This window comes from Bombina bombina, chromosome 12 (assembly GCF_027579735.1).
Source record: "Bombina bombina isolate aBomBom1 chromosome 12, aBomBom1.pri, whole genome shotgun sequence".
NCBI lineage: Eukaryota > Metazoa > Chordata > Amphibia > Anura > Bombinatoridae > Bombina > Bombina bombina.
The window spans coordinates 138,983,097-139,008,887 of NC_069510.1; the positions used below are offsets into that span (position 1 = coordinate 138,983,097).

Consider the following 25,791-nt stretch of genomic DNA (forward strand, 5'->3'; position numbering starts at 1 on the left):
GTGTTACTATGTGTATATACATATATATTTATGTGTTATTATGTGTATATACATATATATTTATGTGTTATTATGTGTATATACATATATATTTATGTGTTAGTATGTGTATATACATATATATTTATGTGTTAATATTTGTATATACATATATATTTATGTGTTACTATGTGTATATACATATATATTTATGTGTTAATATGTGTATATACATATATATTTATGTGTTAGTATTGTGTATATACAAATATATTTATGTGTTACTATGTGTATATACATATATATTTATGTGTTAATATGTGTATATACATATATATTTATGTGCTAATATGTGTATATACATATATATTTATGTGTTACTATGTGTATATACATATATATTTATGTGCTAATATGTGTATATACATATATATTTATGTGTTAATATGTGTATATACATATATATTTATGTGTTATTATGTGTATATACATATATATTTATGTGCTAATATTTGTATATACATATATATTTACATTGCGGTCTGTATGCGGGAGTGCAATAATTTAGCGCTCCACTTGTAATCTAGTCCTATGTCTTTTAACTATATTACATATTGCGTGAACTAGTAATTGTTTTCCTGACTATAAAATATTAGTTTATATAGTGGTGTATCAAAGGCAACAACATAAAACTGCATATTCTCAAATTCTAGTTTCTTCTTAAATGATAATATTTGTGTGGGCTGCAGAGAAATAAAGAATAGAAAAAAGATATGTTACACATTTACTGTCATGTTAAACAATGATAGTATATTGTAGTGAAATTTGGTCATTCTATAAACAAAATGAGAACTTTTAAATAACTGATAAATAATAACGGTTTAGATTTAATTTCCTTTCTGCCCTCTGTCGCTGTAAACCAATACCAGATAATGCTCTTAGAATTCAAATGTCCATATAATAAATTTATATAAAAATGATGTCTAATTATATTGTCTTTCTGTATCGTTATCATTGTCTATGTCTAAATCATTGTCTTTGAACTTTACAATACTATTATTTCCCTGACTCAAAGCTTTTCGTAGACGTCTCCAAAAGTCTGTGTGATCTTTCCACTCTAAGTAAGTGTTGTTACTTAGGTACTTATGAAGTCCAAACACCTTTTTTAGTTCATCCTTTCTCACTGGCTGTAGCAGGATAGCAATGATTCCAGTTTTCTTTTCCATGAACTGCCACGCCTTGACCATTTCAAATTCATGGCTGCACCAACGACTCTCCATAAAGTTTGGAGATATGACAACAATAGCTTTACGGCTTCTCAGAATACTGTCTGTGATGCTGGTGGTGATGGGGACACCTGGAGGGAAATCTCTATAATGTAGGCAAAGCTGAAATTGGGGACTACCTCCTTCTAGTCTGGGAACCAGTTGTCCTCTCACCCATTCCTCATCTCCACTGGAATATATAACAAATGCATCATATTCTTCTTGTGATACTTGCTCTGGTTTAATCTTTTGACAGAAAAAGTGTTGGAGAAGAGGCAGGTATTTATTGATGTAGCAACGATATATAATGAAGATGAAAAAGATTATGCTAAGCACACCTGCTACAATAAATAACGGCATTAGGCAGTTTGAGCTCGCCACTTCACTGAGTTGCAATCCTTTTATGTTTTTTGGAGAGTTACATAACATTTTGTTACTATTGTGTAAAAGCTTTTCCTTCTGCTCATGAACCCATAAAATAAACTCAGATTCTCTACACGAGCAGTCAAATGGATTATAAGAAAGATCTACTTTTGACAAACTGTTTGGTAAAGCATTTATGGTTTCTTTAGCTATCCCAGGAAATTGATTTGAACTAAGGTCTAGGATGTTGAGCATTGAGAGCTGGGTGATTACAGATGGTTGTATATCTAGAAGCCTGTTTTTACTCATATCCAACTCTTGCAAATGTTTAAGGCCAAAGAAGGTCCCTTTAGGAAGATTGCCAAGGCTACAAGCAGATAAGTCCAATGAGCGCAGCTGAGTAAGGTTTTGAAATATAGAACCCAAGACAGAATTTTCAAATGTGCTACGGGATACACTGAGTTTTTCCAGATTAGGAAGCCCACAGAAAGAGCAATCAATTACATAGTGGCAATATGTAAAAGATAGGTCAAGATATTTTAGGTTTACTAGAAGATTGAATATTGGAAACTTGCCAACAGTATCCACAGTTGAATGGCTTACATCTAAGGACTGAAGTTGAGGCATATTCAGGAAGACACTTTTAAAGCTAATGCGTTCATTGTAGCTCAAGTTGAGATGGAGGAGAGCAGGTAGTCTACCAAGGAATTTGTTGCAACAGGTTTCCATTGTTAGCTGGTTTCTGCTCAGATCCAACAATTCAAGCTTTTTTAGTTCAGGTAGAGGTGAGGTGAAACTAGGTATACTCGGGGTGTTGGTAATTCTAATTTCCTGTAGGGATGGTAGCTTTGATAAGACAATAGAAGGAATAAATTTGATCATGGAATTCTTCAACTCAAGTTTTTGGAGCTTAGAGGATCCATTGACAAATGTAAATATATCCATATCTGTGTTTACTACTCGAAGAGATACTGTATTCTTTATACAGTTAAAAAGTGTATCTGGCGGCACAGGGAACAACATTCCATTGATTATCAACTCTTCAATAGCCATGTCACAGAGCCCTTCCAAGAGCTCTTTTTGGAAACTGATCTTCGTGTTATCGTACCTCCTGTAGTGTCCAATTTCCAACTTTACAACTTTCAGGCCAGAGAATGCCTTCAAAACAGTTTTCATTTGTGTAGCATTAGAAAAGCAGCCTTGAATCTGTAGCTTGTTCAAAGTGACATTTCTGAAGGCTGTATGTGTAAAATACCGAATGCGGTTACTGGACAGAATGAGAGAGAAATTGGATGTATTGGCACCTCGCAAAGCCTCTAGGTCCCTTTCATTGATCTCCTTAATTTTATTGGCATGAAGGTCCAATTTGTGAAGAAAAGTAAAATATGCTGGTATTTGCAGTGAGGTAAGTAGATTGCTGCCAGCATTTAGTTCACGAAGAGTGGTGAGGTTCTCTACAGGGAGTTCATAGAGCGAAGAAATAGATGTCTCCACCACAATCAGTCTTTGTAAAGAGTGGAGACCAAATAGGGATAGTGGAGTCCAATGACTTACTGGATTACCCGTGAGAACCAAAGTAAAGAGCTTGTCCAAACCTAAGAAAGCCAGATCATCAATAACTGTAATACTGCACCTGCAAGAGAGAAATATGCAAATTAGAATAATGTTTTATGACTTTGTAGTATTATAGAGATAATTAAACTATCAAGAATCATATATTTATGATAAATGCATATGGGAACATTTTTTGTCTAGGGAGTTTTTATAAAATCTAATAAGGCATCTTGATATTATAAACTTTAGCCCTTCTCCTAAATTCTATCAAAACAGACACACTTTCCGACTCCAGCTATTCTTTATTGAAAAAACAATAAAAATTGTGCTTGAGCTTGTCATGTAATTACCTGGTTAGGTCAAGGTATTGGAGATTGTAGACATGTGAGAAGTATTTTGATGTGAGGTGTCTCAGAGGGTTAAAACTAAGGTCTAATTTCACTAGACTCTCAGGCAGATCCTTAGGGAGGGAAGAAAAATTACTGTCCATACAGTTGAAATACATCTGAGGAATCACCTATTGAGACACAAAGAGACAGAGAGCAGATTATATGTGTGGGCAAAATAACACTAAACCCAATAAAACTAAAATGTTCTACCAACAAATATTTGTTTTAAACGTACCCTTTCACAGTGTTTAATGAGTTTCACTATTCAGTACAGCATATGTCCATGAAATAAAATGTTTTAAGTGAAAAGATCCAATATTCTTGATTAAAATAATTGTGTAATTCTGTATAATGACAACAAGATATCTAAAAACTGAGGATTTCCTACTCATGTGGAATAGAGCTACGATAAGCTCTATTTATTGAGTGCACCTAATTTTATACTGGTAGGCAAACAGTTTTACTGTTGATAGCTGTTATATAGGTATTTATTAAAAACATAACATAAAATATATTAAAAATGCACAAGAGAATACAAATGTGTGACAGAGTATATTATGAAACAGTTCACATATACTGTCCAGAGATCACCTATATCACAGATGGAAGCGGATTACTGGCAGCATTAATTCCGCTTTCAAAACCACTAAATCCAAACGTTAAGGTTACGTCTCCCAGCACAGCACTGAAGGAGCAAGTTTTTAAAGTGACTGAATTGATCTGATCCAAGATCGTCTGTGAATGCTAAATCCTCACGCTGTTTTCTAACTGTAGATCATACTTGCACTGTTACTTGTCCTTATCATTTCCTGAGTGCTAGATGGGGTCCTATGTATGGTTTTAATGTTCTAATAAATGTTAAATTCTGGGATCCTGCGGTCTCCTGTTCCATTATCTTTCCAGTGGAGGAGTGGGATTGATTTGGGCGTTTTTAACTGAGAGCTCAGTCAGTCATTAGCTCTCTAGTATGTAAGTATGGTCCTTATTAACAGCTGCCTATTGATTTTTCGCCACAGAACTTGACAATCCTTAACCCTTTTATTTTAAGGTTATCTGCAAGAAACTTGAAGATTTTGAAGAACTACACACAGCCCAAGGACTATATCCTTATTCACCTTTTGTTATATTACAGTGCACAGTGTTGTATATTACTTTTTATTTTTCACTTTGTATTTTTATGAATTAGTATTTACACATTGTTAGAAGTGATCATTTCAATGTATTGCCATTCACTTAGATTATAGATATGTTCACCACGTTTAGTCATCTAGAAGTGCGACCTATGTAAAATAGGTTACATGAACAGCGAATTAAGTATAGTACATTTTTACTATTACAAGTAATAAACAGATTAATGTCTTGCTTTTCATTCCCATTCATGGAATCTTTCACCTCTTTGTTTACAAGCGTAGCAGTCTTGACACCTATTAAAAAAAATGTAATAGCTAATAATCAATTCTTACTCCTATCTGAGGTATCAGCTATATTATTAGTTAAATGTGTTTTCAAGTTGGGAACTTTTTTTAAAATAATTTTGGGATGATCGTCAAGGATTTCCGCCAAAATAGGATCTCCAGTCAAAATCCCCCAGTGTCTACTCACAATCACTTTGAGTGCTAGATTGAAACACCAAAATATTAACCATTGTATCTCTTTGGTTATCTCCCCTCTTTTTATTTTTTATTTTCCCCATATGTGAGACTTTTTCTATTACTATGTTTAAATCTTTTTTTTAAGTAATTATTTTCTAGAAAAACTTTATTCAAGATAACACTTTGTTCTTCATAATGTTTCATATCTCTACAATTGCTCCTAATACAGAGGAATAGTCCCTTTGGAATATTTCTTAACCAACGGCTAGATTACGAGTTTTGCGTTATGAGGGGTGCGGTGCTAACTTGCAAGTTATTGTCATTGCTCACTTCCCTACAGCGCTGGTATTACAGGTTTACAAAGACCCGGAGTTAGCAGGCAATATTGCAGTGTAAAGCAAAATTGAGCTCCATACCGCACTCCAATACCAGCTCTGCTGAAAGCTGCGGTGAGCTGGTTTTACGTGCTCGTGCACGGTTTCCCCATAGACATCAATGGGGAGAGCCGGCTTAAAAAAAGCTAACACCTGCAAAAAAGCAGCGTAAAACTCTGTAACGCAGCCCTATTGATTCCTATAAGGGAAACTACATTTATGTTTACAACTAACACCCTAACATGAACCCCGAGTTTAAACACCCCTAATCTTACACCTATTGACCCCTAATCTTCCGCCCCCGACATCGCAGACACCTACATTATACTTATTAAACCCTAATCTGCCGCCCCCAACATCACCGACACCTACATTATACTTATTAACCCCTAATCTGCCGCTCCGGACATCGCCGCCACTATAATAAACATATTAACCCCTAAACCGCCGCACTCCCGCATCACAAACACTAGTTAAATATTATTAACCCCTAATCTGCCACCCCTAACATCGTCGCCACCTACCTACATTTATTAACCTCTAATCTGCCGCCCCCACCATCGCCGCCACTATACTAAATTTATTAACCCCTAAACCTAAGTCTAACCCTAACACCCCCTAACTTAAATATAATTAAAATAAATCTAATTAAAACCTACTATTAATAACTAAATAATTCCTATTTAAAACTAAATATGTGTAAAATAAACCCTAAGATAGCTACAATATAACTAATAGTTACATTGTAGCTAGCTTAGGGTTTATTTTTATTTTACAGGCAAGTTTGCATTTATTTTAACTAGGTAGACTAGTTACTAAATAGTTATTAACTTTTTACTTACTACCTAACTAAAATAAATACAAATGTACCTGTAAAATAAAACCTAACCTGAGTTACACTAACACCTAACCTTACACTACAATTAAATAAATTACATTTAGTAAATACAATTTCCTAAATTACAAAAAAATCCCACTAAACTACACAAAATAAAAAAGAAATTATCAGATATTTAAACTAATTACACCTACTCTAATAACTCTATCAAAATAAAAAAGCCCCCCCCCCCAAAAAAAAAATAAAAAACCCTAGCCTAAACTAAACTACCTTTTGCGGGGCATTGCCCCAAAGAAATCAGCTCTTTTAAAAAAAATACAAACAACCCCCCAACAGTAAAACCCACCACCCACACAACCAACCCCCCAAATAAAATCCTAAGTAAAAAAAACTAAGCTCCCCATTGGTATAACTCCTAGACAAGTGCACTCCTTAAAAAGGTATACTATAGTATGCACCTAAAACATAACCAATAAGAATTATTACCCACTCAAAATGGTTTTAAGAGTTGTCAAGACTGCAACACTTGTAGACAAATGAGAAGAGATGAAAGAATGATTCCATTTTTTTATTCCAAGGATGGGAATAAAAAGTATGAAATTAATAAATGTATTACTTGTAATAGTAAAAATGTAGTATACTTACTGCACTGTTCATGTAACCTATTTTACATAGGTAGCACTTCTAGATTATTAAAGATTAGACTTGTATCTAGGGACATTCTCAAATTTGACAACCTAGGCTCTTTGAGCTGGTTGCCTCCAAAATCTAGACCCACGGTATTAGGTAATTACCCGATCCTAACAAAGTTTTACTCCCAATGGCATAAAATTCTAGCTACGCACCCACACATATCGTCTGAATACTCGCCATTAACATCCCTTCACGGGAACTCAGATTTACCTATAAACAACCCATACAAACACCGAGAAATAACAGAGCATAAGAGACAATCAACTATATATCACATCACAATAGGAAATAAATTGAAAACCTTCACTGAGCTACAAGAGGCTGGTATTTCTATCTCTTGGTTCTCCTACATTCAAATAAAGCATTATCTTGACACTCACATGTACAAAACTAAGCTCTTCAGAAATCTCACCATTTTTGAAAAATGATGCCTCTTGAACCCACTACCTAGGCATCTAATAACGCTTACATACAGATTATTATTAAATAGAAATGACAATACACCTCCTTCATACGCCCTTAGGTGGAACGCAGAATTAGACATCAACATTTCTAATGAAGAATGGAATACATTTTTTATAAACCATACAAGATCTTCTGTTTCAGCCAAAGTTTTGGAAATTAATTATAAGTTTTTATCAAGGTGGTACCTTACTCCCCAGAAAATCAGAGCGATATATAAAAATTCAGATGGTAAATGCTGGTGGGGGTTTGGGGAGACGTGTACGTTGACACACTTCTGGTGGGGATGCTGCAAAATAAAGGACTACTGGCTGGGAGTTCTTGGGATCATAGGAACCAGGCTAAGTACAATTGTTCCTAACTGTCCTCAGACACTATTATTTCATGGCCTCCCCAAACTGAAGGACAGGTATATAATAGACTTACTTTTCTTGATGCTGAATAGTGCACAAATGCTAATACCCAAGAACTGGAGGTATCCTAAAGTACCGTCAGTTGAGGATTGGAAATTGCAAGTGGAACGACTCTTACAATTAGAAAAATTTAGATACTTAAGGGACGAGAGAGCAGAGATCCATAAATATATGGTACAAACATGGAAGGGGAACCTCACATAAGCCTCAGACATAATAATTAGGTCCAGAGGAAGTAGACTGTTGTAGGTAGAGAGAGAATAGCTTTTTTTTCTTTCTCCCCCCCCCCCCCCCCATTTCACTGTTCAGGAATCAGACTTTATTTCTTTATTTGTTTAAATAATGTTTATATGTTGTCAAGTTACAGAATATCTGCACAAATATTTTCTTTTCTGTTTATAACAATTAATATGGAAGTAAGAAAAAAAAAGAGAACAAAAACTCTTGAGGTTACTTGTTATTGAAATCTTGCTCTCATTTGGATTTCTGGAAATGGCACAGGTTAAAAGCTTGAGCAAGAACTCATAAGTTAAACACATGTTGGACAGTGCCGGATGGCAATATGGTTGTCCATGATTGTAATGCGTAATACTTTGCAATGTCTAACAATTTAATAAAGTTCTTTAAAAAAAAAAAAAGGTTTAGACTTGGTGAAGATATCGATAATATAGAAAAAGATTTTTTTAAATATATTCTCTCCGCTCATTTTCAGAATTAGAATTTGTGGAAATATGTTGGAGAGGTGAGGAGGATGTCCAGAACATGTTAGGTTGTTTGAAGATGAAATGGATCCATGTTCTGCACACACACATCCCCAATGAGCTAAATAAGATTTTTCAGATGCAACATTTCATTTTTTATAAATGTATCTATATACGTATGTTTTTAATAGTTACATAAGTTCTTATTCTTAACTCTAACTATGTATATATATGCAAAAGTGTATGTATGCAAAAGTTTAGGCACCCCTGACAATGTCAATGATTTTCATTTATAAATAATTGGGTGTTTGGATCAGCAATTTCATTTTGATCTATCAAATAACTGAAGGACACAGTAATATTTCCGTAGGGAAATGAGGTTTATTGGATTAACAGAAAATGTGCAATATGCATCCAAACGAAATTATACAGGTGCATAAATTTGGGCACCCCGACAGAAATATTGCATCAATATTTAGTAGAGCCTCCTTTAGCAGAAATAACAGCCTCTAGACGCTTCCTATAGCCCGTAATGAGTGTCTGGATTCTGGATGAAAGTATATTGGACCATTCCTCCTTGCAAAACATCTCCAGTTCAGTTAGGTTTGATGGTTGCCAAGCATGGACAGCCCGCTTCAAATCACCCCACAGATTTTCAATGATATACAGGTCTGGGGACTGGGATGGCCATTCCAGAACATTGTACTTGTTCCTCTGCATAAATGCCAGAGTAGATTTTAAACAGTGCTTTGGGTTGTTGTCTTGTTGAAATATCCAGCCCCGGCGTAGCTTCAACTTTGTGACTGATTCTCAACATTATTCTCAAGTATCTGCTGATATTGAGTGGAATCCATGTGACCCTCAACTTTAACAAGATTCTCAGTACCGGCACTGGCCACACAGCCCCACAGCATGATGGAACATCCTCCAAATGTTACTGTCGCTAGCAAGTGTTTGTCTTGGAATGCTGTGTTCTTTTGCCGCCATGCATAACGCCCCTTGTTATGACCAAATAACTCAATCTTTGTTTCATCAGTCCACAGCAACTTCTTCCAAAAGGAAGCTGACTTGTCCAAATGTGCGTTTGCATACCTCAAGCGACTCTGTTTGTGGTGTGTGTGCAGAAAAGGCTTTTTCCGCATCACTCTCCCATACACTATGTTCCTCACAGTGGACACTGACAGCTTAAATCTCTGCAATAGCTTTTTGTAGCCTTCCCCTAAACCATAATATTGAACAATCTTTGTTTTCAGGTCATTTGAGAGTTGTTTTGAGGCCCCCATGTTGCCACTCTTCAGAAGAGAGTCAAAGAGAACAACAACTTGCAATTGGCCACCTTAAATACATTTTCTCATGATTGGATGCAAGTTCTATGAAGTTCAAGGCTTAATGGGCTCACCAAACCAATTGTGTGTTCCAATTAATCTGTGCTAGTTAGTTACTGGTATTCAAATCAACAAAATGACAAAAGTACCCAAATTTATGCACCTGTCTAATTTCGTTTGGATGCATATTGCACATTTTCTGTTAATCCAATAAACCTCATTTCACTACTGAAATATTACTGTGTCCTTCAGTTATTTGATAGATCAAAATGATATTGCTGATCCAAACACCCAATTATTTATAAATGAAAATCATGGAAATTGTCAGGGGTGCCTAAACTTTTGCATACAACTGTGTGTGTATATATATATATATATATATATATATATATATATATATAAAATGGTCAATATTTATCTGCTTTTATCTTGGATATGTATCTATTTGTATCTTTGAATTGTAAATTAACTTGCCATATTATTATATATATGGTGGGACTTGAAAACATCTCTCAAGTGGACATAAAATCTTGCCCAAATTATTATATATGGTGGTACATTTGCCAGTAATCAGTGACAAATAATTACAACAAACATTTGACAACATCCTTTAAGAGGGTAAAAAAATTGATACTCAACATGCGCACATTATTACTAGGATCAGCCGTCAGTATGCGGCGAAACATAAGTAGTAAACTTGCAGTTATTGCCCATGTAATAAGCTGTTAAGTGACAGTGACATCAGGGATGGAGACTTAGGGGCCAAATTATCATAGTGCGAGCGGACATGATCCGATATTGCAGATCATGTCCACTGCACATCGATAATTGCCGACAGCATACGCTGTCGGCATTTATCATTGCACCAGCAGTTCTTGTGAACTGCTGGTGCAATGCCGCCCCCTGTGGATTCGCAGCCAATCAGCCTCTAGCAGGGGGTGTTAATCAATCCGATTGTATTTGATCGGGTTGATTTCTGGCGATGTCTGTCCATGGCCTCAGAGCAGGTGGACAAGTTATGGAGTAGCGGTCTTTAGACCGCTGCTTCATAACTTGCGTTTCCGGCGAGCCAGAAACACGGGGAAACAAGCTCCATATGGAGTTTGATAAATATGCCCCATAAGCTTAGCTTTTGGATTTAGAGGTTTTGAAGGCGGAATTTATGCCGCTTGTAATCTGCTTTCATCCATGATATAGGTGAATTATGGCAGTATATGTGAACCATTTCATAATAGAACCCTGTAACATATTGCTATTTACTATGCATTTGTTTTGTATATATATATTTTATGATGTTTTTAATAAACACATATATACCAGTTATCTGTGGGGAATACCGTTGCCTACCAGTATAAAACTTATTGTAGCTCTATTTCACATGAGTAGGAAATCCTCAGTTTTGAGATACCTTGTTGTCATTATATGGAATTACACTATTATTTGTTTTTCTCTATTAAGGAATCAAGAATATTGGATCTTTTCACTTGAAACATTTTATTTTATGGACAAATCCTTTAGTGAATATTGAAATGCTTGAAACACTGTGGTTCACTATTTACGCATTTATTTTACATTGTTTTATTATTGTGAATCATTTTGACACATTTATTTTACATTGTTTTATTATTGTGAGTAGTTTTGACACATTTATTTTACATTGTTTTATTATTGTGAGTCATTTTGACACATTTATTTTATAATGTACCTTTTCAATTAGATATTTAACCCTTTGCCTGCTGAGCCATCTTCACTCCCGTCATCTATAGGTGTTTTTACATTTCTTTTTTTGTCTGTGAGATACCCACTCAGATTATACCTCACTTGTTTCAGCAGAACAAGCTTTTTAGTTTGAGAAATATTATTATATGGGAAAACACCACCATATGAAATGAAAAAACAATTCAATTGATGTCTCATATTCTATGGTGTACATAGTAAATAGCATCTTGGGAGAAATTATTTCCAAAATATTTTAAACATATTTTATTCCCCTTCACAAAACAGCAAACTTTAGGATTATACCTTTATTGTTCAACTAGAAATAACAATTAAACTCCAGTAGACAACATTGATTTATTTTGTCACTATTCATCATCTTGTGATATATGCAGAAAATGAGTAGGTATAAAATATATAACCAAACAAATATTTAAAGTAACATGAAACCCAACTTTTTTGTGTGATTCAAAAAGATCATGTAATTTTAAATAACTTTCCAAATGATTTCTGTTATCTAATTTGTTTCATTTTCTTTGTATCCCTTGTTGAAAAAAAATATATATATATATGTGTGTGTGTGTGTGTGTGTGTGTTTCTACCCTTGTCCATAGTCTCTCAGCATAGCAAAAATATCAATTAAACCCCCTATAAACTACTTGAACAAAACCCATCCTATATAGAATTTCTCAAAATCATCACGCATTTTACATTTTCCCGATTCCCCCATTTATTTATATTTTCTAAAAAATGTTATTTCAGAAAACCATGGATCTATAACGTCAACTACACGTTTACACAGATGTAGTGCTTGTGCTTACTGTGAAAGGCACCAAGCAGACAGGCTGGCATTTCTATAGCAAATATATACGTACGTACACACATGAAATACCTCTTGCATTTATTTAAAATTGTGCTTTGTGCTACACTCTCTAATGCTGCAAACAAAGTGTTGGCTTAGGCAATTTGCAGAATTTGCTTTAAAAAAAAAATCAAAAGGTGTTTAAAGGAACAGTGAAGTCAAAATGAAATGTGCACGACTCAGAGCATATCATTTAATATAACTTTCCAGTTCAATTCTATTATCTAATTTGCTTCATTCTCTCAGTATCCATTACAGAAAAAGCATACCTATGTAGGTTTAGGGTCGGCAATGCACTACTGGAAGCTAACTGCTTTAATTTCCCTCTAATATGGGTTGTTTTAAATGGAGATTCTAGACAAAATAGAGAGTTTTGTATAGAAGCTTTTTGCAATAAACTTTTATTACAAAAAAAGTTTCTAGTGAAAACAATTGCTGTTTCAATAAAAACATTTACTGTAGAGTTGCTCAGTGCACAAGCATTTTAAATGGCAGGGGCCGGCTCTGTGAGATAATTTTCATTACAAGCATTTGCCAATACTAGTGTGCTGCAAAAATGCTTCTTTTCAAAATTCAAGACTATACATTGTTTACTGGAATGTCCCTTTAAATATTTGTCAAGGGAAAGAGTAAAAAGTTCTACAACTAGTCACATGCACTGAATTTCTAAAAACAAGAAAGTTTACGCAAGAATTGCATCACTCTAATACTAACAAAATAAGTTCCTGAAACTGAACGAAAACCGCTAATTTGTTTAACTAACACTTATTTAAAGATATGTGAGATTGAATCTTTCCTGTACTGAATTTAAAGGGACAGACTACAGAATTTTTATTGTTTAAAAAGATAAATAATCCCTTTATTACCCATTCTCCAGTTTTGCATAATGAACACGGTTATATTAATATACTTTTCCTTCTTAATATAAGGAGAGTCCACGGCATAATTCATTACTGTTAGGAAATACTGAACCTGGCTACCAGGAGGAGGCAAAGACACCCCAGCCAAAGGCTTAAATACTCCCCCTACTTCCCTCATATCCCAGTCATTCTTTGCCTTTAGTCACAGGAGGTTGGCAGAGAAGTGTCAGAGAGAGAAGTGTCAGAAGAAACGGAGTAGTTCCTTATGAAGGGTATCTACCCTTGGAAATGGGACTGGAGTTTTAAGTAGTCTTGTCAGCCTCTCAGTGAGAGCATCGACAAATGAGTCTGGAGTTGCAGGGAGAGTGTTTCTGCGAATGCATCCAGACTCACAGTAACATTTCTTAAGCAATCAGTGTTGACGAGTTTCACTGCCTGCTTCCATCACTCAAGTCCATGGGGCCCATTTATCAAGCTCCGAATTCATTAAGATGGATAATGCTTATGTATTGAGCGAATTCAAAGATGAAACAACAGAAATATATAATGAAATAATACACACACTAGACAGCCTGTTTTTCGATATGGATGCCCTAAGAAAAAGAGATATCAAATTAGATCTTGATATTAAGTCTTTTAAAATATATAAACAAGACAAGCGTATACCCAGAGGTTTATGAATCAGAAAATTTCCGTCATTTATTGTTACTGATCCGGAATTCATTGAAAAATGGAATGCTATTCTGGATTCATGTTCTTTCGCATTGATAGAACTGTTGTTAAAATACAAAGAAAAACAAAGAATAGTGCAAATGGTAGAAATTAAGGAGACACAGATGTTACTCAGAAAACACCAACATGACCCCGACTTTAAAAAGTATGACAAGCAGTTTGAATTAAAAATGAATACATTTAAAAAGGAACTCTGGCAATTCAAATCAAGAAAAATGACCCGTGACAAAAGAGACTATGACTCTAACCAAGTGTATAAATGGACACATGAAGATACATCTAGAAAGGGCTACAGAAGAAACACCAAAAATAAGACCTCGAACTGGAGAGCAAACAAGAAGGGCAAAAGTGTCACGTTTTCCGACACTGAATATGAGTGTGACTCTTCTGATGGTGATGCTAATGATACAGGGATGACAGCAGCAGTTTTTCAGGCAACTGAGGTGCCCTACTATAGCGATAACTCGACTGACCAGTCAAAAAACGGGCAGGATTTAGCCACTCAGGCAGTCAGAAAAAAACACACAGAGGATGCCGGGGCGGCCGCAACAGAAACAAGCGATACCCAGAAAAACAAGAGACTGGGATACAAAACGAGATCACAGAAAGAAATGAAGAAATATGCTTAAAAGATAATAGTGTTGTTAATTTGTCTTCTGAAATTTTAACTTCTAGTCAAGTAAATGTATTGTCTAAGGGTCTAAATTTTGTACCTTCCAACCATTTTAATGTCTTTGAGACTATCTTAGACATTAATAGATTCACAAGAAAAATTACTTTGCAAAAGCATTTTTTCAGAAAAGAGGGGGAGGTTGAAAATGAAGCAGACCTTAGTAGTGAATATGATGCAGCAATACACAATGTAGGTCCTGTAAGCAATCTCAATTTCTCTGAATTAAATACCCTAAGGGATTTAAATAAACTGTTGCAAGAAGGGAATGATACTCAGAATGAGGGATTAAAAGAAAGTGATATCTCTTTAAAACAAATAAAAAACAAAAGTACATTTTATCCCTATAAGGCAAGATCAAAAGTGATAGATATCTTCCAAAAAACGGTAGAAATTAGATTAAGGGATCTAGACCAGCAAGTGTCCAAAACAAGACAAACTAAACACACTAATTTAACACAAAAGGAAAAAGTGGCCCTACGAGAATTGTCTCAAATGGACAATATTGTAGTTAGGCCATCAGACAAGGGTGGCAATGTAGTCGTTCTAAATAAGGACGACTACATTGCTGAGGCATACAGACAATTGAATCAAAGAGACGTTTATCTAAAGTTGAAAGATGATCCAACTAACAAGTTTCAGAGAGAAATTACCAACATTATAAAATATGCACGTCATAATAACATCATCTCGCAGTCAGTTGAGGAAAAATTGTTAGTTTCTCACCCCATTACACCTATTTTCCATCATTTTCCAAAACTGCATAAAAATTCCCAATCTCTTCCCGGCAGACCAATCATTGCTGGAATAGGGTCTCTTAATGAGGCCCTATCCGAGCTTGTTGATACTTTTTTGCAGCCCTTAGTTGTCCAACTGCCAAGTTATATACAGGACACCACCTCATTTGTAAATAAAATTGACAAAATTGAATGGAAGGCTAATTACAGATTAATGGTTATTGATGTCACATCTCTGTATACATCTATAGAGCATTCGAAAGGTCTTAATGCCATAGAGTTCTTTATTAACTCTGCCTGTGAATTCGAGGAAGCAACCAAAGTTTTTTTACTCAACGCAGTTGAGTATCTTCTAACTCATAATTTTTTTATGTTTCAGACGGATTACTATCTCCAAAGATGTGGGACGGCTATGGGGGCCAAATTTGCCCCTCCTATGCCAACCTTTTTATGGGTTGGTGGGAGCTGTCCCACGTCTTTGGAGACAAGAATCCATTAAGGGACATTATAATCTTATAATCCATTATTATCATTACATAGATGATCTGTTTTTTATCTTGGAATGTGACGAAAATGAAGCAGATTGTTTCTGTAAATATCTCAACTGCATTGAAGTAGGCATAGAATTCACAGGCATGCACAGCGCTAGTAGTGTTAACTTTCTGGACTTAACTGTCCAGGGGGGAATCATAGGATCATTTATTCAAACCAGGATGTATAGGAAAGAAACAGCAGGCAATACGTTGTTAAAGTTCGATTCATGCCACCCTAGGCATGTCTTGCGAGGCATACCCAAAGGGGAGTATACCCGCATTAAAAGAAACTGCACAACAGAGGAAGAATATCAAAAACAGGCCAGAGAAGCAACAGACAGATTCCAACAGAGAGGGTATAAGGAGAACTTACTACTAAAAGCAAAGGCAAGTGTTGATCTAATTCCTAGAGAAGAATTGTTACAGTATAGACCGAAAAAAATGAATGTTAAAAGTGCAGAACCAGACAAAATCAAATTTATCACCACTTTTAGTGTTGAATACAATAGGATCTGTGACATCATTAGGGAATCATTTCCCATTTTATACTCTGACCCGACTATCAAAGAAATCTTGAAATTTGGATGTGACGTTATCCCCAAGAGAGCTAAGACCTTAGCCAATTATCTTTCTCCATCTGATGTCAAAACCAAAACCAACAAATGCTGGCTGAAACAAAGAAAGGGATGCTTCAGATGTAGACGCCCTATCTGCAAAACATGTAGTTTTGTGTCTGAAGGCAATAAATTTGTTTCTAGCACAACAAATAAAGAATATGACATCAGATACTACATAAATTGTGCAACAACTCATGTTGTTTATCTTCTTACTTGTGATATTTGTAAAATGCAATACACAGGTAAAACAAAAAAGCATCTGGGGTCAATAGATGATGAGGAGAGTGATACCCCTGTATCCAGACATTTTAAAGTAAACCATAACTCAGATGTTACATCTCTAAGAATACAAGGAATTGATCATATTCCAAAATGGAAGAGAGGAGGTAATAAGGAAACCTTACTGAATAAAAAGGAAATATTTTGGATGTTCACCCTTCAGACAAGTGAACCTGAAGGGTTAAACATCAGATGTGACCTTGATGTATTTACCTAAATAATATATCATTTGGACCTATGTTTAGAGTCCATAGATCACACTTATTAGGTTACTAGCCTCTATATCCTTGTCTGTGTTCCTTTATTCTTTTCTATCTTTGATGGAAAGGCTGAAAACAGTGACTAGTTTAGGGTTTTGGTTTTTAAATATCTTGATTCTTTAAACAAACAGCAGAAAATATATATACATTATATGCACTTGCAATGTGTGCATCATGATATATATAATGCAAGCGTTGCTAACATTTTGGCGTTTTGAGTCTAAACAATTATTACCCAATCTAATCACTTATAGCCTTTTTAAAAATTTAAAAATTAAAAATGACCTTGAATACCCTTCTTCAACTTAAAATAGTAGAGGGAAATAATATAAAATTCAGCTATAACTAATATACAGGATCACTTGTCACAATAAGTAGTCTCTATGTCTCTCCACCCCTGTTTGAAGATAAAATTGGAATACTAAATTGACTATAATACTTGCAGATTGCAGTTATAAATCAGTGTATTAGAGTAACATATTATCAGCCTATAATTGTTTTCTGTTGTTAGGCCAGCAGAATGCACCGTATAGAAAATGTCAGACAGGATATACTACTATTATGTCATGTGTTGATAGGTAGCCAATCAGGTTCAGTAAATGTCAATTGTGTGTTAATTTTTAGCCTTTAATAGGAGCCTGAACTGATCCTCAGGTAAGCAGTGAACAAGTGCGCATGCGCACGAAACATGTCTGCAGGAGGATCAGTTCACTAACCTGACTGTTCTGAGTCACTGCTGGCTTCTTATTAGGACCTTTGTTCTTGGTCCTTATCTCTATTTTTAACGTTTGCTCCAATAAATCTTGGTTTATATATAACCTCCTGCCTGGGCTCACATTACTTGGATTATTCCTCAAGCTCATTGAGCGCTTATCTCCAGATTGACTTTCTATATACATACATACATACATACATACATACATACACATACAGTATAGACACACACACACTACAGTATACATATATACATACATACATACATAAACATGCAGTACACTTATATACATACATACACACAAACTACAGTATAGATAACAATACATATAATGATACACACATAGACACACATAGTCACAGCCAGTGACACATAACAAGACATATAATGACACACACACACACACACACAGACATACAAAGTCACTGCCAGTGACACATAACAAGGCACATAATGATACACACACACAGACACACATAGTCACAGCCAGTGACACATAACAATACATATAATTATACACACACAGACATACATAGTCACAACCAGTGACACATAACAAGACATATAATGACACACACACACAGACATACAAAGTCACTGCCAGTGACACATAACAAGACATATAATGACACACACACACAGACACACATAGTCACAGCCAGTGACATATAACAATACATATAATTATACACACACAGACATACATAGTCACAACCAGTGACACATAACAAGACATATAATGACACACACACAGACATACATAGTCACAGCCAGTGACACATAACAATACATATAATGACACACACACAGACACACATAGTCACAGCCAGTGACACATAACAATACATATAATGATACACACACAGACATACATAGTCACAGCCAGTGACACATAACAATACATATAATGACACACACACAGACACACATAGTCACAGCCAGTGACACATAAAAATACATATAATGACACACACACAGACACACATAGTCACAGCCAGTGACACATAACAATACATATAATTATACACACACATAGACACACAAAGTCACAGCCAGTGACACATAACAAGACATATAATGATACACACACAGACACACATAGTCACAGCCAGTGACCCATAACAATACATATAATGACACACACATAGACACACATAGTCACAGCCAGTGACACATAACAATACATATAATGACACACACACACAGACACACATAGTCACAGCCAGTGACACATAACAATACATATAATGACACACACACACACACAGACACACATAGTCACAGCCAGTGACACATAACAATACATATAATGACACACACACACACACAGACACACAAAGTCACTGCCAGTGACACATAACAATACATATAATAATACACACACAGACATACATAGTCACAGCCTGTGACACATAACAAGACATATAATGACACACACAGACACACATAGTCACAGCCAGTGACACATAAGAATACATATAATGATACACACACACAGACACACATAGTCACAGCCAGTGACACATAACAAGACATATAATGACACACACACACAGACACACATAGTCAAAGCCAGTGACACATAACAAGACATATAATGACACACACACACAGACAGACATAGTCACAGCCAGTGACACATAACAAGACATATAATGACACACACACAGACACACATATTCACAGCCAGTGACACATAACAAGACATATAATGACACACACACAGACACACATATTCACAGCCAGTGACACATAACAAGACATATAATGACACACACAGACACACATAGTCACAGCCAGTGACACATAACAATACATATAATGACACACACACATAGACACACATAGTCACAGCCAGTGACACATAACAATACATATAATGACACACACACACACACAGACACACATAGTCACAGCCAGTGACACATAACAATACATATAATGACACACACACACACACAGACACACAAAGTCACTGCCAGTGACACATAACAATACATATAATAATACACACACAGACATACATAGTCACAGCCTGTGACACATAACAAGACATATAATGACACACACACAGACACACATAGTCACAGCCAGTGACACATAACAATACATATAATGATACACACACACAGACACACATAGTCACAGCCAGTGACACATAACAATACATATAATGATACACACACACAGACACACATAGTCACAGCCAGTGACACATAACAAGACATATAATGACACACACACACAGACACACATAGTCACAGCCAGTGACACATAACAAGACATATAATGACACACACACACAGGCAGACATAGTCACAGCCAGTGACACATAACAAGACATATAATGACACACACACACAGACAGACATAGTCACAGCCAGTGACACATAACAAGACATATAATGACACACACACAGACACACATATTCACAGCCAGTGACACATAACAAGACATATAATGACACACACAGACACACATAGTCACAGCCAGTGACACATAACAATACATATAATGACACACACACATAGACACACATAGTCACAGCCAGTGACACATAACAATACATATAATGACACACACACACAGACACACATAGTCACAGCCAGTGACACATAACAATACATATAATTATACACACACAGACACGCCATAGTCACAGCCAGTGACACATAACAAGACATATAATGACACACACAGACACACATAGTCACAGCCAGTGACACATAACAATACATATAATGACACAGACACACATAGTCACAGCCAGTGACACATAACAAGACATATAATGACACACACACATAGACACACATAGTCACAGCCAGTGACACATAACAAGACATATAATGACACACACACACACACACACAGACATACAAAGTCACTGCCAGTGACACATAACAAGGCACATAATGATACACACACACAGACACACATAGTCACAGCCAGTGACACATAACAATACATATAATTATACACACACAGACATACATAGTCACAACCAGTGACACATAACAAGACATATAATGACACACACACACAGACATACAAAGTCACTGCCAGTGACACATAACAAGACATATAATGACACACACACACAGACACACATAGTCACAGCCAGTGACATATAACAATACATATAATTATACACACACAGACATACATAGTCACAACCAGTGACACATAACAAGACATATAATGACACACACACAGACATACATAGTCACAGCCAGTGACACATAACAATACATATAATGACACACACACAGACACACATAGTCACAGCCAGTGACACATAACAATACATATAATTATACACACACAGACATACATAGTCACAGCCAGTGACACATAACAATACATATAATGACACACACACAGACACACATAGTCACAGCCAGTGACACATAAAAATACATATAATGACACACACACACAGACACACATAGTCACAGCCAGTGACACATAACAATACATATAATTATACACACACATAGACACACAAAGTCACAGCCAGTGACACATAACAAGACATATAATGATACACACACAGACACACATAGTCACAGCCAGTGACACATAACAATACATATAATGACACACACATAGACACACATAGTCACAGCCAGTGACACATAACAATACATATAATGACACACACACACAGACACACATAGTCACAGCCAGTGACACATAACAATACATATAATGACACACACACACACACAGACACACATAGTCACAGCCAGTGACACATAACAATACATATAATGACACACACACACACACAGACACACAAAGTCACTGCCAGTGACACATAACAATACATATAATAATACACACACAGACATACATAGTCACAGCCTGTGACACATAACAAGACATATAATGACACACACAGACACACATAGTCACAGCCAGTGACACATAACAATACATATAATGATACACACACACAGACACACATAGTCACAGCCAGTGACACATAACAAGACATATAATGACACACACACACAGACACACATAGTCAAAGCCAGTGACACATAACAAGACATATAATGACACACACACACAGACAGACATAGTCACAGCCAGTGACACATAACAAGACATATAATGACACACACAGACACACATATTCACAGCCAGTGACACATAACAAGACATATAATGACACACACACAGACACACATATTCACAGCCAGTGACACATAACAAGACATATAATGACACACACAGACACACATAGTCACAGCCAGTGACACATAACAATACATATAATGACACACACACATAGACACACATGGTCACAGCCAGTGACACATAACAATACATATAATGACACACACACACACACAGACACACATAGTCACAGCCAGTGACACATAACAATACATATAATGACACACACACACACACAGACACACAAAGTCACTGCCAGTGACACATAACAATACATATAATAATACACACACAGACATACATAGTCACAGCCTGTGACACATAACAAGACATATAATGACACACACACAGACACACATAGTCACAGCCAGTGACACATAACAATACATATAATGATACACACACACAGACACACATAGTCACAGCCAGTGACACATAACAATACATATAATGATACACACACACAGACACACATAGTCACAGCCAGTGACACATAACAAGACATATAATGACACACACACACAGACACACATAGTCACAGCCAGTGACACATAACAAGACATATAATGACACACACACACAGACAGACATAGTCACAGCCAGTGACACATAACAAGACATATAATGACACACACACACAGACAGACATAGTCACAGCCAGTGACACATAACAAGACATATAATGACACACACACAGACACACATATTCACAGCCAGTGACACATAACAAGACATATAATGACACACACAGACACACATAGTCACAGCCAGTGACACATAACAATACATATAATGACACACACACATAGACACACATAGTCACAGCCAGTGACACATAACAATACATATAATGACACACACACACAGACACACATAGTCACAGCCAGTGACACATAACAATACATATAATTATACACACACAGACACGCCATAGTCACAGCCAGTGACACATAACAAGACATATAATGACACACACAGACACACATAGTCACAGCCAGTGACACATAACAATACATATAATGACACAGACACACATAGTCACAGCCAGTGACACATAACAAGACATATAATGACACACACACATAGACACAAATAGTCACAGCCAGTGACACATAACAAGACATATAATGACACACACAGACACACATAGTCACAGCCAGTGACACATAACAAGACATATAATGACACAGACACAGACACACATAGTCGCAGCCAGTGACACTTAACAAGACATATAATGACACACACACAGACACACATAGTCACAGCCAGTGACACATAACAAGACATATAATGACACACACAGACACACATAGTCACAGCCAGTGACACATAACAAGACATATAATGACACAGACACAGACACACATAGTCACAGCAAGTGACACATAACAAGACATATAATGACACAGACACACAGACACACATAGTCACAGCCAGTGACACATAACAATACATATAATTATACACACACACAGACACACATAGCTACAGCCAGTGACACATAACAATACATAGAATTATACACACACAGACACGCCATAGTCACAGCCAGTGTCACATAACAATACATATAATTATACACACACACAGACACACATAGTCACAGTCAGTGACACATAACAATGCATATAATTATACACACACAGACACACATAGTCACAGCCAGTGACACATAACAATACATATAATACCACACACACAGACACACATAGTCACAGCCAGTGACACATAACAAGACATATAATGACACACACAGACACACATAGTCACAGCCAGTGACACATAACAAGACATATAATGACACACACAGACACACATAGTCACAGCCAGTGACACATAACAAGACATATAATGACACAGACACCCAAAGTCACTGCCAGTGACACATAACAAGACATATAATGACACACACATAGTCACAGCCAGTGACACATAACAAGACATATAATGATACACAGACACACAAAGTACCAGCCAGTGACACATAACAATATATATAATGATACACACACAGACACGCCATAGTCACAGCCAGTGACACATAACAAGACATATAATGACACACACAGACACATATAGTCACAGCCAGTGACACATAACAAGACATATAATGACACACACAGACACACATAGTCACAGCCAGTGACACATAACAAGACATATAATGACACAGACACAGACACACATAGTCACAGCCAGTGACACTTAACAAGACATATAATGACACACACAGACACACATAGTCACAGCCAATGACACATAACAAGACATATAATGACACAGACACACATAGTCACAGCCAATGACACATAACAAGACATATAATGACACAGACACACATAGTCACAGCCAGTGACACATAACAAGACATATAATGACACACACAGACACACATAGTCACAGCCAATGACACATAACAATACATATAATGACACAGACACACATAGTCACAGCCAGTGACACATAACAAGACATATAATGACACACACATAGACACACATAGTCACAGCCAGTGACACATAAGACATATAATGACACACACACACAGACACACATAGTCACAGCTAGTGACACATAACAAGACATATAATGACACACACAGAGTCACACATGGGCACATAATGCTAGACACTGATGCATGCAGACAATAATCACTCATGTTCTGATCACAGACAGTTTAAAAGTTCTTAAAATTATTTTTGATGGAATTAATATTTATGGTACCATCTTTCTATTTTTAAAAACCATTTCATGCACAGTTTATCGGTCTCATTTTACTGTGGCACACTTCAGTATGATGCACTTTACCTATGTCACAGTGACACATTTATTTGCCACTTGGTCACAGTAATACACTTTCTCTGTTCATATCAGTGAAGCTCAATACCAGCCCTCCTATGTCACTAAACCAGCCAGAAGCTAAGGTTTTACCAATTTGAGGTGAAATCACAACCCAGGTAGGGAAATACTCACACTCTGCCATGTTAAGAGTGTACGAGGGTAGAAATAAGAAACACTGCCTTCTTGTCATGTTTACAATATCTACATCAGGAAACAAAATAATGAAGGCAAGTCCCTGGCGTACTCCTTGCCAATACCCCAAGTATCCCAGGGGTACACATACCAGGCTCTAGGATGTACTAATAGCATAATAGAGCTGTACATGTGGAAAGGAAACTCAGATCTTAGTATAGATACATATAGTTGTTCCCCACCCAAATAACTTACCTCTTTACAGCTGCTTCCAGCAGTGTATGGGATCCAGAAGTTCATGATAACTATAACAAAAACATAACTATTCATACCCCCTCCGTAAGGGACATGGATACTTCTTGTGCGGCATCTAGCGAGCTGCGCTTCTAATTACCTCCCCCTTAATTTGTTTATGTCCCCGAATGGTCTGAACAACAGAAAGAGAAAGAAACCCGGAACAAACACATATTATCAGTTCCTGAAACAGAAAGGGTGTGTAACAGAAAATTCAGCTGCAGTTCCTGGTAGCAGCCTATTAGTGTGTTGTGACAGAGAACGCTAACGGCGCAGACAAACTATCAGAGTGCTGCAATAGTGTGAGAGCTGGCAACGTTACAAAACGAGCTGTGGATTAAAGGGAGAGAAAGGGCAACAAGAGAGTATCGAAGCAGTTGGATTTAAATAGAAGCATTTGCATAAC

General features: G+C 36.3%; 1 protein-coding gene across 1 annotated transcript; it reads right to left on the minus strand.

The window, feature by feature from the left end:
- Nucleotides 1–762: 762 nt before the first annotated feature.
- Nucleotides 763–25,533, minus strand: TLR4 (toll like receptor 4). The gene is made up of 3 exons (XM_053696010.1): nucleotides 25,347–25,533; nucleotides 3,512–3,678; nucleotides 763–3,240 (listed from the first exon to the last, which is right to left on the minus strand). Exons 1-3 carry the CDS (start codon nucleotides 25,419–25,421, stop codon nucleotides 963–965), a joined length of 2,520 nt encoding a protein of 839 aa, XP_053551985.1. The 5' UTR covers nucleotides 25,422–25,533; the 3' UTR covers nucleotides 763–962.
- Nucleotides 25,534–25,791: the final 258 nt, after the last annotated feature.